This window comes from Alternaria atra (genome assembly GCF_907166805.1).
Source record: "Alternaria atra isolate CS162 genome assembly, contig: 32, whole genome shotgun sequence".
Taxonomy (NCBI): domain Eukaryota; kingdom Fungi; phylum Ascomycota; class Dothideomycetes; order Pleosporales; family Pleosporaceae; genus Alternaria; species Alternaria atra.
The window spans coordinates 470,786-487,933 of NW_025091331.1; the positions used below are offsets into that span (position 1 = coordinate 470,786).

The following is a 17,148-nucleotide window of genomic DNA, read 5'->3' on the forward strand; positions in this document are numbered from 1 at the left end:
GAATATTGCAAAGCTACGGGCGTGCAAGAATGCGGTGATCCCATTGGTCTGTCGAATGGCCTGTTTGGCATACAAGCATGTCGCTCAGCCTTTGAAGTAAGCTTGATGGCAGGTATATAGCTTGGCCCTGCACCCTTCACAACTGATCTCCAGCTCGCACAGCCGTCTTTCCCGGACTCAAGCTTCGTCCAATCTCTTGATACGTCTCGGCAAAGCTTCGCAATGGCTCACAAGACAGCCGGCGGTAACGCCGCTTTCCACAACTTCAACAATGACTTTGCGGTAGGGTGACACCGACGAGACTGCGAAACTCACACGTACTGACTGGTCCTAGCATATTGAAGACCCCAATGAGCGACGCCGACTTGCCCTCGCTGAGATCGACAAGGCGCCCTTCGGCTGGTACCATGTGCGCGCCATTCTTGTCGCTGGTACTGGTTTCTTCACAGACAGCTACGACATCTTTTGCGTCTCTCTCTTGACGATCATGCTGGGTATCGTCTACAAGCATGATAACAAAGGTGTTCTCCTCACCCAACAGGACACAGCTATCAAGCTTGCGACCTCAGCTGGTACTGTTCTTGGACAAGTTGGCTTCGGTACCCTTGCCGATATCGTCGGTCGCAAGAAGATGTACGGTCTTGAGTTGATCCTCATCATCGTCGCCACACTTGCTCAGTCCCTCACTGGCCCCGGTCCCGGAACTTCGATCGTTGGTCTGATCATCTTCTGGCGTGTACTGATGGGAATTGGTGAGTTGGTTGTTTGAGAATACACAAAGAAGCCTTGCTAATGGCTATCAGGTATTGGTGGAGACTACCCGCTATCCTCTATCATCACCTCGGAGTTCGCCACCACCAAGTGGCGCGGTGCTATGATGGGTGCTGTCTTTGCTATGCAAGGTTTTGGTCAGCTTGGTGGTGCCCTTGTCATGCTTTGCTTAGTCGCTGGCTTCAAGGATACCCTCAAAGGAGTTGCTGGCTACGCGGACTGCGACGGTCAATGCGCTGTAGCTGTCGACAAGATGTGGCGCGCCCTCATCGGGATTGGTGTCGTCCCAGCTTGCATTGCGCTTTACTACCGCCTTACTATCCCCGAGACGCCCCGCTACACTTTTGATGTCGCCCGTGACGTCGAGAAGGCCAACGAAGACACCAAGCAGTATCTCTCCGGCAAGCACGGCAACGGTAGCCCTGACGCAATCACCCAGGCCGCCCAGCTCCAGTCTACTGCTCAGCTTGAAGTTCCCAAGGCGTCTTTCGGCGACTTCTTCAGATTTTATGGCAAGCTCCGTAACGGCAAGATTCTTTTCGGTACTGCCATGTCATGGCTACTCCTTGACGTCGCATTCTACGGACTGGGTCTGAACTCGTCTACTGTGCTACAGGCTATTGGCTACGCTAGTGGTACAACTCTCTACGAGAAGCTTTACAACCTTGCTGCTGGTAATGCTATCCTGGTCTGTGCTGGCGCTATCCCCGGATACTGGTTGGCAGTCGCAACCATTGACACTGTTGGACGCAAGACCCTGCAACTGGCTGGTTTCACGATACTCACCATTCTTTTCATCGTATGGGGATTCGCCTACAGTCACCTTAGCCACCACGCCATGTTGGCCATCTATGTCCTGATCCAACTCTTCTTCAACTGGGGTCCCAACACCACCACCTTCATTGTTCCTGGAGAGTGCTTCCCTACCCGCTACCGTTCCACATCTCACGGTATCTCTGCTGGTTCAGGAAAGATTGGCTCCATCATCGCTCAAGGAGCTATTGCTCCTCTCCGAACCCGAGGCCATGTTACCAAGGAGAACGCCAACCCTTGGTTGAACCACGTCATGCAGATCTTCTCTGCTTTCATGTTCGCGGGTATCTTCACTACTCTGTTGATTCCAGAGACAAAGCGCAGAACTCTAGAAGACCTTGCTCAAGATTGGGATATGGGCGATGAGTCTATCACTGGTGCGGAGCACGCCGTGCGCAAAGACAACCGCAGCAGCGACGAGGCTGGCACCACTGAGCTCAAGGCTTAGTTTTGCCTGGTCGCTTCGCATGTCACTCTTTCTTCTCATTTAGGCCTCCGCCTGTATACCCGTCTTCATGTAGCATAAGTATTTAGACTGTAATTGCATTCACTCACACTTCATTTACAAGCATCATGTCATCATTTGCCATTATTGTGCATGTCCGATCTTTTTTGTTCAATAGTGAGTTTCAGTGTGAGCATAGTATCGATTATAGAAGTCGTGCGTGCATGGCCATGATTCTCGTTTTCCACGACTCATAGATCGGTCAGCGATGCCATACTTTGGTTATTTATCATCCACTACATCCACTAGCACTGCGACAACGCAGAGCAGGCGAGCCACCCACACCCTCCGCAACTCACAGTTCTCATAACAAAGCGATATCCTTATCTGCGATACTTCTCATTCGAGAGTAACTAGCTATCAACCGAGGTTCAACTTTTCGCAAATGCCATAAAGATTGCTTGTGCCTACATTCTGCCGCATTTCACCCCATCCATAAGGAAGTTTCCAAATATTCCCCATATGGCGTCGAATACGCACTCATGTGTATGGGGAAGAAGACGACGGGGAGTAGCGAGCGGGATTCTCCTTCGGGGTTCTAAGCTGCCCGCTAGGCTTGAGCATGCGGATTAACCCTTCTCCAAGTACCAGCAACTAATTATCGCTTTCACCCGGCCAACTTCACATGTATCGCGACTAGAGATTCGCAAAGGCCGAGAAATCTCGTGTTCTATGCACACAATCATGCCTGGTCAAGCGACTGCGCCAAACACGTGGCGAAATATCTGCCTCTCAATCTTTGCAGTTCCTCGTGGGTACCCATCTCAGCGATCGTGCCATCTTCCATGACGAAGATAATGTCTGCATGTCGAATTGTGCTTCTATACATAATGTCAGTGAACTATTATCTCAAAATCTGGTTAGGAGGTACTCACAGCCTATGCGCAACAGCAATGGTTGTCCTCGTCATCGCAGCCTCATCTAGCGCCTGCTGAACGACCCTTTCGCTCTGAGTGTCCAAAGCCGACGTTGCTTCGTCCAACAACAACAGTTGTGGCTGGCGAATCAACGCTCTAGCAATCGCAATGCGCTGCCTTTGTCCGCCAGAGAACTGCAAGCCCTTGGATCCACAAGGGGTTTGGAGACCTTCAGGTAACGAAGCAACAAACTCCAGAACGTTGGCTTGGCGACAGGCTTCCTGGATTTCTGCATCAGAAGGCTCATGCTCGAGACCGAGGGCAATGTTCTCGCGCACTGAGCCAAGGTAGAGTGGTGGCTCCTGTTGGACGAGCGACATGTAACGGCGATAAAGATGGGGAGACATGAGCGAGATGTCCTGGTCATCTAACGTGATGCGTCCAGATATCGGGTCGTAAAACCGGAGCAGCAGAGAAACAACCGTACTCTTGCCACAGCCTGAGGGGCCAACGAAGGCGGCAAATATGCCAGGCTTAATCTTCATGGAGATACCTCTCAACACCCTGGACGCGTTACGCTGCTTATATCTGAACTCAACGCCTTCCATGGCAATGGCTCCGTCCGTTGATGGCCCTTTGCCTTTGGTCTCGTCTGATTCGCGGATGTTAGGCTTGACAGTCCGCAGCCATAAGATGTAGTTCGCGGCCCCTTTCGCCTTTGTGATGGAGGTGCTGTACATGAAGAACTGCGCCACACCCTGCCCACCAAAGACAATGGCAATAAAGATTACGAAGAACTGCGATGTATCGTACTCGCCTCTCGCGATCAGCCGCGATCCGTACCAGAAGCCTAGAGCCATGACTAGAAAGTCGGCTGATTGGGAGAGCGCGTACGGGATAAGCGCGAAGACTAGGCTCTTAATAACTTTTCCTGTGATAGCCTGGAGTGTGTCGCTATATTGGCGCATGATTGAGGTTTCGAGAGTTAGCATGCTGACCGTTCGAATGGATGTGACAGCCTCTGTTGCCAGGCCGGCACTGCCGGAAAATTGTTCTTCTGTAGCGGCCTCGAGCTTCTGGTCGATTCGTATGCGATAGTAGCCGGCAGCTACAATGATGGTCAGTCCGCCGAATACCAGTGTGAGTCCAAGCTTCCAGCCATAAGCTATTCCAAGCGCACTGCTGGCAGTGATGTTGACCAAGATGTTGAACATGAGACCTAGATTCGCAGACATCAATTCTTGCAGCGCTGTAGGCGCAGATGATAGCTTTGAGGTTAATGCACCAGACGAGTTCTCTGGGCGATCAAAAAAGTCCTGATCGAAACTGACAATGCGCTCGATCATCTCTCTGCGATATCGGTGAGTCAAAGTCTGTCCAATGCTGTTGCATGCAAGACCAATGGTGAAGTATGCGAAGAGATTAGCGAGAGCCAGCACGAAGAACATGAGCGCCCAGAAGTTTGCTTGCTCTTGTGCTTCAGATCCTTGCAGTGTGAACACTCGAACGAGATGGGAGAAGATGATAGCTTGTGCTGGGTAGGTACCACCGCCGATGATTCCCCCAACAATCGTGGCGGCATACCAGTAGTAAAGATCAACGTTCTCTTTCAGCATGATCCAAATGCACTTGATGAGAGAGTAACCCAGAGTTCCAGCTGCAAGTTGCTCGACTTCGCGCTCGAGCTCTATCGTGTTGTACTGTGATTGCGTTCGCTGCAAGGTGGCTTTGCGATGTAGGCTGTCTTCGACACCCTCTGTTTCGAGCAACTCTCTTTGAACGTCTTCATCGTTGACCTTCGTACCAAGATCTTGGGCGCGCACCATTGCCGCATAGAGACCATCGCTCTCGACGAGTTCATGGTGTGTTCCCTGCTCGTAGATCTGACCATCTTTCATGACGATAATGTTGTCTGCCGCCATCACAGTAGCAAGTTTATGAGCGATAACCAACGTGGTCTTGTTGATCGAAACGCGGTTGAGTGCGCTCTGCACAACCTTTTCAGCGCGAGGGTCTAAGGCACTGGTCGCTTCGTCAAATAACAAGATCTTAGGGTTCGAAATGATACTGCGAGCGATGGCAATGCGCTGTCGTTGACCACCGCTCAACATGCTTGCTCGCTCTCCGACTTGGGTATGATAGCCTTGTGGTAGCGTCTCGATGAAGTCATGCGCATTGCTGTTTTTACACGCTTCCTGCACGAGTTCCATCTGCTTTTCCGCTGGTAGATCTTTTTGATCTCCTATCAGGCCCTTGACGATATTCTCGAAGATCGTGCCTTGGAACAAGGTCGGCTCTTGCTGAATGAGGCGGATGTTCGACCGCAACCACTTTGTGTTGTATTCAGAAACATCTCGACCATCAAGCAGGATTCGACCGGAAGTGGGCTGATACCATCGTTCGAGTAGACCGACCAGGGTCGATTTACCGCACCCACTAGGTCCAACTAGGGCCGTTGTCTTTCCAGCTGGAATCGAGAGGCTCAGACCCCGCAGAACTTGGGCGCTCGATCGGGCAGGGTACGCAAAATTTAGATCGTCGACAATGATTTCCCCGTTACAGCTGGATGGCTGCATACCTTCGGTCGAGAGCGGATCGAGCGTCAATGGACTGTCGATGATAAAGAACAACTCGCCTGCCGCTGACGAAGCGTTGGTGAAAGCTTGAAGCTGCGGGAAGATGAGTAATGTTGCAGTAGCACCGAGCACAACACTCAGGACGACGGTGAAGACTTTGCCCACATCACCGATCTCCCCACTTTGGAACATGCGAAAACCTTGCCAGAAGGCCAGCGAAGTACCTGACATAACCAGAAAAGTTTGACCGGAAAAGAGTACACCATAAATGACGGACTTCTTGTTACCTTCCTTGTGCGCATTCTGCAGGTAAGTCTCGTAGCCGTCAACAATCTTCTGGTGAGCTCCGAAGGCGTGAATAGTTCTGATCGAACTGATTGCATCTTGCGCCAGAGTACCAGCTTGTGAGTAAATTTTCGTCTGTGCAGCAGTCGTTACTTGAAGGCGTCGAATGGAAAGAGACATGTATACTCACCACTCTAGCTTCGATAGGCACATCCAGGCCTATGCATACCCCGGTGACTAGGAAGATGGCAGGTATTATGCTCATCACTATCAGAGCAAGCTTCCATTGAACGGCGAGTGCTACAATGAAACCAGAGAAAAAGAGTGAGATGCCTTGGACGCAGGTATACAGCTTTTCCGCTATGCCTTGGTTGATCCTGTTGCCATCTAGGCCACGCCGTCAGCAATATGATCATGGCTTTCAGATCGGGTTTTTTACTTGTAGTTACTTGAGTTGCGGCAGATCCACTGCCGTCCTTGTCGAAATGCGCCACGTCTTGACGGAGCAACTTGTCAAGAAAGTCCTCTCGCAAGGCGCATGTCGTCCTAGCTGCGGCGATACAGATGCAAAGAGTACCCAGATACCCAATAACGAAACGGGCGGCGAATATGTACAAGAAGTAGAGTACCAAGCTGTTAATGGTACTAGTAAAGGTCGAGCTGTCCTGGCCTGTTGCTTGTTGATTGAATTCTGCGGTTGATTTGCCGAAAACAAGAGTCATCAAAGGGAGAGCAGCACCAACGACGACGGCACCTGTGAGCCCGAGAGAATAAAGTATGCGATCCGCCGTACTAGCATACGTGAAGATGCGCTGTGAGAACAGACAAATCAGCTTGCACCCCTTAGATTCGACCCGATCTATGACTTACAAAGTAATCTTTCAGGCTCCCCTCTCTCTCTTCTTTTTTCCTTTTCTCTTTCGGATCCTTGTTTGATTCTCCGTCGTCAACAGCAGCAGGCTTTTCTGCGTCCACCTGGTCTGGGATGCAGATTGTAGCCAACGGTCTTTCTACTGTCTCCTCCATGGTGTCGGAGCTATGGCGAGTGATCGAGGGTGTATTGTGGTTGCCCGCCATCGTTGGCGATGCGTGAACAGTATACGTGCATCGGTGTAACAGAGAGGGCGTGTTGTTTGTCGAATGTGATAAGCATGCATAACGCGAGTCTATGGCTTCTGGTGCGGCTCGCAAGACGGAGGGCGAGGGTCCCGGTATTAGGTACCAAGGCGGCGCATTGATTGCCCGCTAGAACAACAGAACGTCATGACAACTTTGCGCTGCCAATCAGGATCGCATTCGAATTGCGAGTGATTGCCCACACGCGCAGGATATGGATAGTTGTTGTTGGGGACGATGTTTGATTTTCTCAACGCTGGCGAGAAGGCAATCGATGACGGGAGTGGAGTTGGGTGACTAGGCCTTTTTCGCTCTAGTGTGGAGCTAAAGTGCAACTCGAGGACTCCGGGCTAGACTTTACGACAACCCGAACATCATGTCTTTACGATCTTGTCTGCGACTAGCGGGCGGCTGCAATCCGACTTTCCGACTTCCGAGTAATGCAAGTCGTATCCGTATTACTGCACACGCAAGAATCTTAGATACGCGATGTAACTCTTCCTCACCACTCGTCCTTATTTCTCAGTCAACCCCGATGAACAGCCTCCGCTCAAATACCCTGTTCTCAACTTCTTTTATGGTACACCAGCGGATTCGGCGCGGCTTGAACGGTTTTTCGATGTTCATGACCCTAAACTGCCACCCTTATAACCCGCCGCCTTGTTGGACTGGCGCATTAGAACCTGGGCGGGCAAACACAGAGCGTTGGTTGATGAACTGGGGCTATGCCGAATACCTTCGCACATGTTTGCAAGTCGGTCGACTAGGCTGACAAACTAAGGGTATATGAGGGGGATACCTATGAGGTTGTTACTGCGAGATTGATCGTGGATGGAATGGAAATGATAGGAAGAACCTTTCGGTTTGCAAGTTTCGAAGACGAGCTGACTACATAGGAATAAGTCCACTCCGAGTCTTGGAGATCAAAACAAATGCACCATGCATGTAACCCCTGATACGGAATTGGTTAACCAGAACACGAGCCGCGCTCAGGACTGATTAACTCGAGACTGTTTGCGACGTTGCGGATTGGTAGTGAAATCGCCACGAAATTGACGTGAGGATATATTTGATGGACCGGACCAATCTGATACATACGACCATAGGACACTGAAAATCATTTCTCCCTCGCCATCCGTCAAAACTCGCGGTGCCGTGTTGAGGTCAATTAACTAAGGTTCGTCCTCGGTTACCTGTTTCAGGAATCGCGACTCCGTTTACAGCCCCTACTACTATAGCCCTAAATAACTATTAACAGTCGTTTACTATTCCTGTAAAGGTCTAATAGTACTTACTGCAATAGCAGTACACTAGTTTAAGGATAAGTTGCCGCTAGAATTAGGCTCACAACCTTCCTGTCAGGCACCAGGTTACTCCGGGCCCGTTCGGGCCGGTATGCCAAGCAATCGCAGTATATTAGCCTACCTTACCGCTGTTGTGGCTCGACAGCGGTTCGTCTCTAGTCTTACAAGGCAATATACCTCTACTTCCACTATCGCGGTGCATCTCGTATCTATAAAGACTCTATTGCTTGACACTTCCTGTCCTCTTTATATTGTCTCTACTATAGTGCTACTCCCTCTACAGTCCTAACTTCTCCGTGTACTTACTATAGCGCTGTCACGATGCTCTATTACCACAGGATTCCAGCCACAGACTAGTGAGCTACTAGGAACCCTTCGGGGCACTGTCAGCTCACACTAGCCACAATTACGTGACGTAGGTATATATTATCCCTCTAAGAGGCTTGATAGCTCCTTAAGGATTCGTCTTAATACAAGCCTATACTAATATCTTAGTGCCTGCCTAACTACTCCTTACAATTTAAATCCTTCTTACTCCTTATTAGACGGACAGTCGTTAAGTGTAAGGCAGACTTTACGCGCAGAAGAGCGAACTGGTTGAGTAGAAGCTTGTATTCGGAGTAGAGAAAATAGCAGACGCAGAGCCTAGAAGAGGCAGAGCGTACGCGTACTTATATAGCCTAGAGAGAGAAGCGAAGCGAAGGCGTACTAGACCGTAGAAGGTCTAGTAGTTTGCGTCTTCGTAGTAAGACGTAGCCTTTTACTCCTTAGCTCTAAACCTCGTAGTAAGTAGTAGCTGAGGAGAGGCTATGTCCTTACATTAAGATATCCTTTTTACTCTATTTTAAACACTTTGCTATAAGTATTCCTATTAAAGCCGCGAAAAGATAAGCTCTTTACGTAATACATAAGGTGTCACGAGATGCTACGAGCACGTGTTTAAGAGCTTACTAGAAGCGTTAATTGTGGCTACGTACGATATCTAGTGTAATACAAGACGTTACGTAAGAAAACAGAATCAGCATGTACAGGCGGTAAGAAGTTATCGATAGGGGCCGTGCGCATGGCGCTAGGCCCGGCCGGCCAATCAGCAGAATTCGGGTGCTTAGCAAAGCACTCAGATTCTGTAGCGCGTTCAGTGTCAAGGGAACCACGGTAGTTACCGTAACAGTACCCCCCTCTTATTCTCGAGCTCCTGCGAGCGTCAATCATAACGATAAAGGTTCAGGGATATCAGGAAATCTTTCGTGGAAAGCAGCCACAGCCGCGTTATCCTTCAGGTTCAAGGCGGGTTCCCAGGTCAACTCATTATAACCAGTCCATTTTACATAGTACTCGTGTCTCTTTCTACGCTTGTTAAAGCGGAGACCTTCGACGCTATCAACAAAGTATTCTTCTTCGTTATCTACAACGACAGGTTCGGGTAGTGGTGCATTCTGGCCAGGTATGTGATCGTCTTCTTTAGCTGCTAGACGAAGGAGGGATACATGAAATACAGGGTGTATCTTTATGGATTCAGGTAGATAGAGGCAGTACGCATAGGAGGAGACCTTCTTAGTTATTCGGTAGGGTCCCAGGTTCTTCCAGTCGAGCTTCTTTGATAGTCGTTGTGTTTAGATGTTACGCGCATCTAGCTATACCTCGTCGCCAGCTTCGTAAGCTAGTGCAGGTAGGCGTTTGCGGTTCGCGTATTCTTGCTGCAGGGCTTGCGCCCATGTCATTTCTTCGCGGATAAACTCAGTAATATTACGCATCTTATTAATTATTACATTCACATCCTAGGCTTGTAGGGCCTAGTAGGCGGGACGTGTCTTGTTCGTGGGCGGTTCAAAACCTATTCGGGGGTTCTAGCCGTAGCAGGCTATTATCGGAGATACTCCTGTGGATTCCGAAACGGTGTTGTTAGCTTCGAATTGAGCGATAGGGAGCTACTAGACCTAGTCGTCTTGCTGGTAGTTCGTGTACGCGCGTAGGACTTGTTCTATCGCAGCGTTAGCGTTCTTGGTTTGCCCGTTAGTCTTGGGATGATAGCTAGTTGAAAAGCGTAGGTCAATCTTTAGCTGGCTACATAGTTCGTTATAGAAGGCAGAGACGAACTGTCTGCCTCTATCGGAGACAATCGTGTTGGGAAGGCCGTGGTTGCACCAGACGTGGCGAAGAAACATACGCGCTACGTTGGGTGCTTCTATCTTGCTACATGGTATTAGGTAGCGGTATTTGGACAAACGGTCCACTACTACTATCACGTTCTTGTATCCTTCTGACTTAGGTAGGTCGACCACGAAGTCGACGGAGATATCTGCCTAACGTCGTTCAGGAACAGGCAATGGCTTTAATAACCTGTGGTACTTCTCTCGCGACGCTTTAGAGCGGCAGTAGGTGTGGCAGCAGGATACGTATCGTTAGACGGTCTCGAACAGCTGAGGCTAGTAGTATTCCCGTTGGATAAGTTCAAGTGTCTTTCCTCGGCCTGGGTGGCCGCTAGAGGGAGCATCATGGACTGCACGGAGGATCTTGATTTTTAGTTCGTCGTCGTTAGGAATAACGAGCTTATTCTAGTAGTATAGACGGCCGTCGCGGTTCTTACAGTCGCTTAGGGTGACAGTCTTTGACTGTCGTCTACTGTCGTACAGCAGTTGCAGAGTTTCTTGTATAAACGGGTCCTTAGGGTAACCGTTAGGTGCTAACTAGTATCCTTCTTCGATAATCTGTTGGATAGATCTATTAGTCTCTACTAACCTAATTATAGGAGGATTCTGAAAGAGTTCTGGGCGCAGCAACGTTTGCTTACGAGCTTCTTAGGCTTCCTCTTGTGCAAGCTAGTCTTGCGAACGTTGGGTTAAGGCATTAGGCTTCTCGCCATGCTTGCCTGGTTAGTACGTAATCGTAAACTAGAATCGGGAGAGGTATTCGGACTATCGAGCCTGACGGTGGCTTAGTTGCTTCGTAGTTGCGAAGTACTGTAGGTTCTTGTAATCGCTAAGTACAGCAATTGGGAAGGACGCGCCCTCTAGCTTAGGTCTCTACTGTTTAAAGCAACGGACGATAGCGAGTAGTTCCTTATCGTAGATTTCGTAGTTGTTTTCTGCAGGGTTTATCCTTTTCGAGTAGTAGGCTACAGGGCAAAGCGTACCGTCGGGTTCTGTCTGGGAGAGGACACCTGCCGTAACGTAGTCAGAAGCGTCTGCTTCTACGATAATTAGGAGGTTAGGATTAAAGTGTCGCAGTATTAGTGCAGTAGTAAAGGCGCGTTTTAAGGCATTAAAGGCCTTCTAGCAGTCGTCGTTAAAGAGAAACTTAGCGTCCTTCTTAGTTAATGCTACAAGCGGAGCGGCTAGGTAGGAGAAGCTATCTATAAACCGTCGATAGAAGTTCGCAAATCCTAGAAAGGCTCTAACGTCCTTAACGTTGTTTAGGTATTCCTAATCTACGATAGCTTGAACCTTCTTTAGGTCTATTCGTATTCCATCTACTCTAACTACGTAGCTAAGGTAAGTAACTTCAGTTTAGTAGAACTCGCACTTGTCTACGTCTAGTTGGAGCCCAGCTTCCTTAAGAGCGTTTAAAACAGATCTAACGTACTCCTTGTGTTCGTAGAGGGTCTCGCTATAGATTAGGATATTGTTGAGGTAAGCGGTGCAGAATATGTCTAAGAACGGGCGTAGCACGTCGTTTACAAAGTGCTAGAACGTACTTAGCGCGTTGGCTAGTCTAAAGGGCATTACGAGATATTTAAATAGCCTATATCGGGTACAGAAGGCTGTTAGCTATTCGTCTCCTTTAGCGATGCGGAGTTAGTTAAAGGCAGCGATAATGTCAAGCTTTGTGTAGTACTTAGCCTTGCTTAGTCGGCTTAAGGTCTCTTAGATTAGCGGGATTAGGTAACAGTTCTTAACAGTAACTGCGTTTAAGGCACGGTAGTTAACGCAGAAGCGTAATCTGCCTCTAGGTTTCTTAACAAAGATAACAGGAGACGCGACTAGAGAGGAGCTTGCTTGGATAAACCCCTTCGACAGGTGGTCTTCGAGGTACTTACGCAGTACCTTTAGCTCGTCTTAGGACATGCCGTATAACGGGCCGAACCCGTGTTGCTTGCCTTTTATTAGTTCGATCTTGTGGTCGTATAGTCGTCGTACGGGCAGTTTGTCGGAGTTCTCTCGCAAGAAGACGTCTATTAGGTCGTAGTACTTAGGAGGGACTTTCGTGAGTGGATTAGTGTGCTTCTTTACAGCTAGTGCCTTATTAATGTTAGCAATACTAACAGCACATATTTCGTAGCCTCTTCTACGCGCTAGGCTTATAAATAGGGCCGCGCCTATGCAATAGATATTAAGTTTCGGCTGTAACTTTAACGAGTCGTCCTAGTCGTTAGTTAACAGAGTGCAGTCAAAGTCAGAGTCGTAGGTAGGTTCGTGTATAGGTTCGTTTAATTGGCGCTTCATCTTAGGTAGCTAATAATCATGTCGTTGTCGTAGTACGTGTTTAAGTTTTAGGGTTTAGGAGTAAGTTCTATTAGAGCTGTTGTTGCCCTACTGTCCTTAGGGAGTAGGAGCAGAGGTACGGCTAACTCTAAGGCATCGTTTAGTGCATCTTTAGGCAGTAAAAAGCAGCTTCTCATTAGCATAGTCTAAGTTTACTTAATGCTTATTTATCTATAGTTAGCTAAGTATTATCTCGTAGTGGCTAGTGTTAGTGACGTAGAGTCGTATAGACTCTACGTAGTTGTCGTGTTGCAGTTTTAGGGTAACGGTGTAAGATACTTCTCTACCGTTAAGTACAGTTCTAGTAAATCTAGTAGGGTAAATAACGTAGGGCAGCGGGTTTTGACGAAGGTTTAGGTTGCGCGTAAGGTCTCTGTGAATGTATCTAACACTAGTAGCTCTAGTATTAACTAAGGCCTTAAGGTTGCTTCTAGTGTTGCCTTGTTAGACTGTGCAGGGTATCACGATACAGCGTTTCTAGGTGTCAGTTCGAGATTCAGACCAGAGTTCAGCAGAGATTCGGTGTATGCGCGGTCCTAGGGAGCGACTTATCCTTAGGACGGGGCTTTTCCCTTTCGGGACTAGTTGCGAGAGCGTCGTCCTTAAGATCTTAAGGATCGAGAGGATCTTAAAGTATTAGATCCTGCAGAGCGGGTACAGGTCTAGTTATTAGCGCTGTGCGATCAGATATGCTAAGCGGGCAGAGGGACGCTGCAGTTGCTAGATATATGACCCTTCTGGTTACATTTAAAGCAGCGGCCTTCCTTAATTCTCTTCTAGCGTTCAGCAGAGCTAGCGGGAGCGTAGTTTAACACGTCTATATCTATTGTATTAGGATAGGCTGCAGGGAGACGGCGTGGGCGGTCTAGTAGGAAGCGGAGGTTGTTGTCGTACGTGGATATAAGGTTAGCGTAGTCGTTGAGGTCGCTAGGCAAGGCCTCTCCAACCATTGCACGCTGTAGTTTATAGGACAAGGAGTTTCGGAGGGAAGCGATGAGACTAATCTTATTTAATCTAGTATTAGCGGCTAGTTGTTAGAACTTAGCGAAGTGGGAAGTGAAGCTGCGCTTCCCTTAACGTAATCCGCTTAGTCGGCTAAGTGCTGTTAGCTCTTTGTTTAGGTCTCTGTAGGTGGCTTTAAGGAAGGTAACAAGCTGGTCTACAGTATGGACGTCCTTGTCTATAAGCGGGTCAATAAGGGCTACAGCGTCCTTCTCTAGTCGAGAGTGGGCATATAGCAGGCGGGATCTCTTGTTCGGGTATCAGTCAGCGTTACCCTTAAGCTTGTACCTTAGCTTGCGGACGAAGGCGGGGAGGTCCTTTCGTCGGCCATTGAACAAAGGCGGGTCAGGCAGGCGGTCAGTTCGGGGCAGGTCCTTAAGGCTCGCAGTTGGCGGCGTCACAGGCTTTAAGCCACTTCCAGATGGCTCCTCGAAACGAACTTGCCTAGCTTCAGTGTCGGTACGGGTAAGAGCTAGGGTAGTAACAGGAGCAGACCTAGTCTTAATAGTCTCTATCTCTTGACGGAGCTCTAATATCTGTTGCGCGTGTCGATTCTCTTGCTCAGCTAGGTTAGCAAGGAGTGCTTCGTTGCTAGCCTTTAACGCAGCCGAGTCCGCTTAAATTGCGTTCAGCTGACGCAAGATTAGCTGCAACGCGTCAGGTTGTTCGTGGGTAGTCATAGTAGGTTGACGCAACGTAATGTCACGAGATGTTACGAGCACGTGTTTAAGAGCTTACTAGAAGCGTTAATTGTGGCTACGTACGATATCTGGTGTAATACAAGACGTTGCGTAAGGAAACAGAATCAGCATGTACAGGCGGTGAGAAGTTATCGATGGGGGCCGTGCGCATGGCGCTAGGCCCGGCCGGCCAATCAGCAGAATTCGGGTGCTTGGCGGAGCACTCGGATTCTGTAGCGCGTTCAGTGTCAAGGGAACCACGGTGGTTACCGTGACACGCTGTTAAGACCCCTACAGGAGGTACTAAGACCCCTACCTAAAACCTTATTACTACAACAAACTGCTTAATTAGGCAAGTATTAATAGGTGTCGATTACTGCAGATGTGTTTCACGGCTTATTTTAGTCATCTGATCTTTTTGGGGTCAGCCGAATAGTATTTGGGGTCAGCCGAAAAAGCTTTCCCTTTAGAAACCTCCTACTGCGCAACTGCGCTGCTAAAATTTTGTACTATCTCTCGTGTACGTAGCAAGCCTCGCCTTGTGCACTTTTCTATATAGCTTACAAGTTCTAACTGTTATTGTGGGTTAAGTAACTGCTGCGCTTCTGCTATAGCTGCATTTGAGCGTGTTAAGCCTTAGTGGCGGCGCGACAACGTCGTTCTGTTAATATTGAATTTACGCGCGACTTCGCGGTACGAAAAAGATGTGCCATCTTCGCGCGATTCGATATCTTCAATCGCTTCTTAAATCGGGTCCATAGTGGCGGAGTTATGACGCGTTGAAGTTGGGATGATTATATTATTATGATGTTCGGGTGGCTCACACGGCGAACTGGCTCACATGGCGCACGGGCACTGTACGCCGGGCAGCACAGTACATATAATGCTGCCAACAAGTATGTATTTGTCTGGTGCCAGAGCAATGCGTTCGACGCGAATAGGTACTTTCAGTCAATTGTGGGATTTGGAAGATGGCCAGTTGGCCAGTGTAGTCTTCCAATCAGCTGTTTAGGAATTAGTAGCGTCTTCTAAAAAGTTCTTGTCTTGATTATTGCATGCAGTTTCAGCCAACGAGGAGTCTTCACTATCAGTAATCGGTCGGTCTGCAGACAGCGAGTTTTGTACCTGTTCCATCACCTCGTTGAATTGCACAGCCTTGAAGTAAATGGATGTGCCGGGTATGTGAGACGCACTCGATGGCCTGAGAAGTGACGCTGATTGGAGGGCAGGTTTAATCATCTCACCAGACTACTTTCGCATCGGCGGCGGCTTCGCCCGTGACCCGTGGTCTTCAGCATCGCCTTCATCTGAGGACGTATGGATAGCTAGATTAGTATCGTAGAGAGAGACAAAAGTAAGGGGAAGTCCTTTCGGTATGCATGGTTATTCCGGTCGGAACTGTGCCACATTATGAGTCTATTTGACTGTACTAACGCTGGTAGCTTTCTTAAAACGATGCGTTGAGGATACAGATGAAGGGAAATCTAAATATGGAGAAGGCATGGTGACTAAGAAGAGGGAAGTGAATGAATGCCGAAGGATATTCTAAGTACCCAAGCTATCAACACGATATTGCCATATCTCTACCTCTCCCTTTAACTTTAAGTAACTTATAAGAAGACTTACTTCCTAAGGATAAGCATCTTATTACACATGAAAAAACCTCTTGACTTTTTCGTTATAGCTATAATCGCGGCCCTTGCTATAACTAGACTAACAACGATAATAATAATGACGATAACACTTAACTGGTTCTTTAGGAACACGTAGGTTAAGAACATAGCATTTATCTATACTGGTTCTCTGCTCTTCATAACGATAAGAGTACCTTTAGTCTACCTAATTAACCTGTCTACTACACCCACCTCCTCCGTGCTCCTAACAATCTTTCCTAACGCCAATGACGTCTTCGGCATAATCAAGTATTAAGACGATATTTCCTCAGGTACAGTTGGGTCGCTAGATGCAACGAACACGCCTATGCCAGCAGGACTTTTTAATTTGTACTATGGCGCCGCAGGGGATGCTTTCAAACCAGCCTCATCACTATATAGGGCAAAAGTTAGCTATAAGAAAGCCTAAGACAGCACTTAATTGCTTTCGTAGGACATGTTAGGCATAATGTTAGTGATGAGGCAAGCCGAGGGTCAAGTCCGAGTGCACATAACTTATTTACATCAAAGTCGGCAGTACTCTCGCGCCGCGGAGGCGCAGAAGTAGTTACAGCAGCAGCATGGTCCCAGATGCAGTCGCGCTTAGTGTTGGCGCAGGTCTTACAGGTGGTACCTTAGCCAGCATTCTTACACTTAGTCTTACTTCAGCGACATCTAGCACGGGCGATCTACGAGCGCATACCTCTTTTCGCGGCGGATTCAGCACTACCGCTGGTGGCATCAAGGAGGGCTAGGGTCTGGTCAGGGATGCCTTAACAGTAGACAGCGACAGCTGGGCTTGCGTTAACGGCGGGCGGCAGAGCGGTTGATAGTGTGCGTAAACAGGCACTGCAGTTAGCCGCAGTGCATTCTCACCAGTCATAGGAAGGGAGAATGCGCGACAGCAGCCAGACGTGGGGCAGCAGGGAGATTGGCGATGAGGGGTCGGAATAAGGTTCTGCGATGGTGTGTGATAGTGGGTAAGTGCTGGCAAGGCGGGGGCGGCCGCGGCCGCGTTGCTAGTCGTCTCGTCGGCTCGACGGCTAGGTGTTGTTGGTGTCGCGCAGGCACGGCCAGATGCAGGAGTAGGGAGAGGCTCAAGAGAA

At 48.8% G+C, this 17,148-nt stretch overlaps 2 protein-coding genes across 2 annotated transcripts; one reads left to right on the forward strand and one right to left on the reverse strand.

The window, feature by feature from the left end:
• Window positions 1-222: 222 nt before the first annotated feature.
• Window positions 223-2,032, forward strand: ALTATR162_LOCUS9906 (uncharacterized protein; the record flags this gene model as incomplete). Its single annotated transcript, XM_043317542.1, has 3 exons — window positions 223-282; window positions 335-752; window positions 804-2,032. The coding sequence occupies 3 exons, from the start codon at window positions 223-225 to the stop codon at window positions 2,030-2,032; spliced, it is 1,707 nt and encodes a 568-aa protein (XP_043173477.1).
• Window positions 2,033-2,771: 739 nt separating this feature from the next.
• On the reverse strand, window positions 2,772-6,884 carry ALTATR162_LOCUS9907 (uncharacterized protein; the record flags this gene model as incomplete). Its single annotated transcript, XM_043317543.1, has 5 exons — window positions 2,772-2,910; window positions 2,965-5,942; window positions 5,998-6,194; window positions 6,247-6,619; window positions 6,678-6,884. The coding sequence occupies 5 exons, from the start codon at window positions 6,882-6,884 to the stop codon at window positions 2,772-2,774; spliced, it is 3,894 nt and encodes a 1,297-aa protein (XP_043173478.1).
• Between the last annotated feature and the right edge of the window lie 10,264 nt (window positions 6,885-17,148).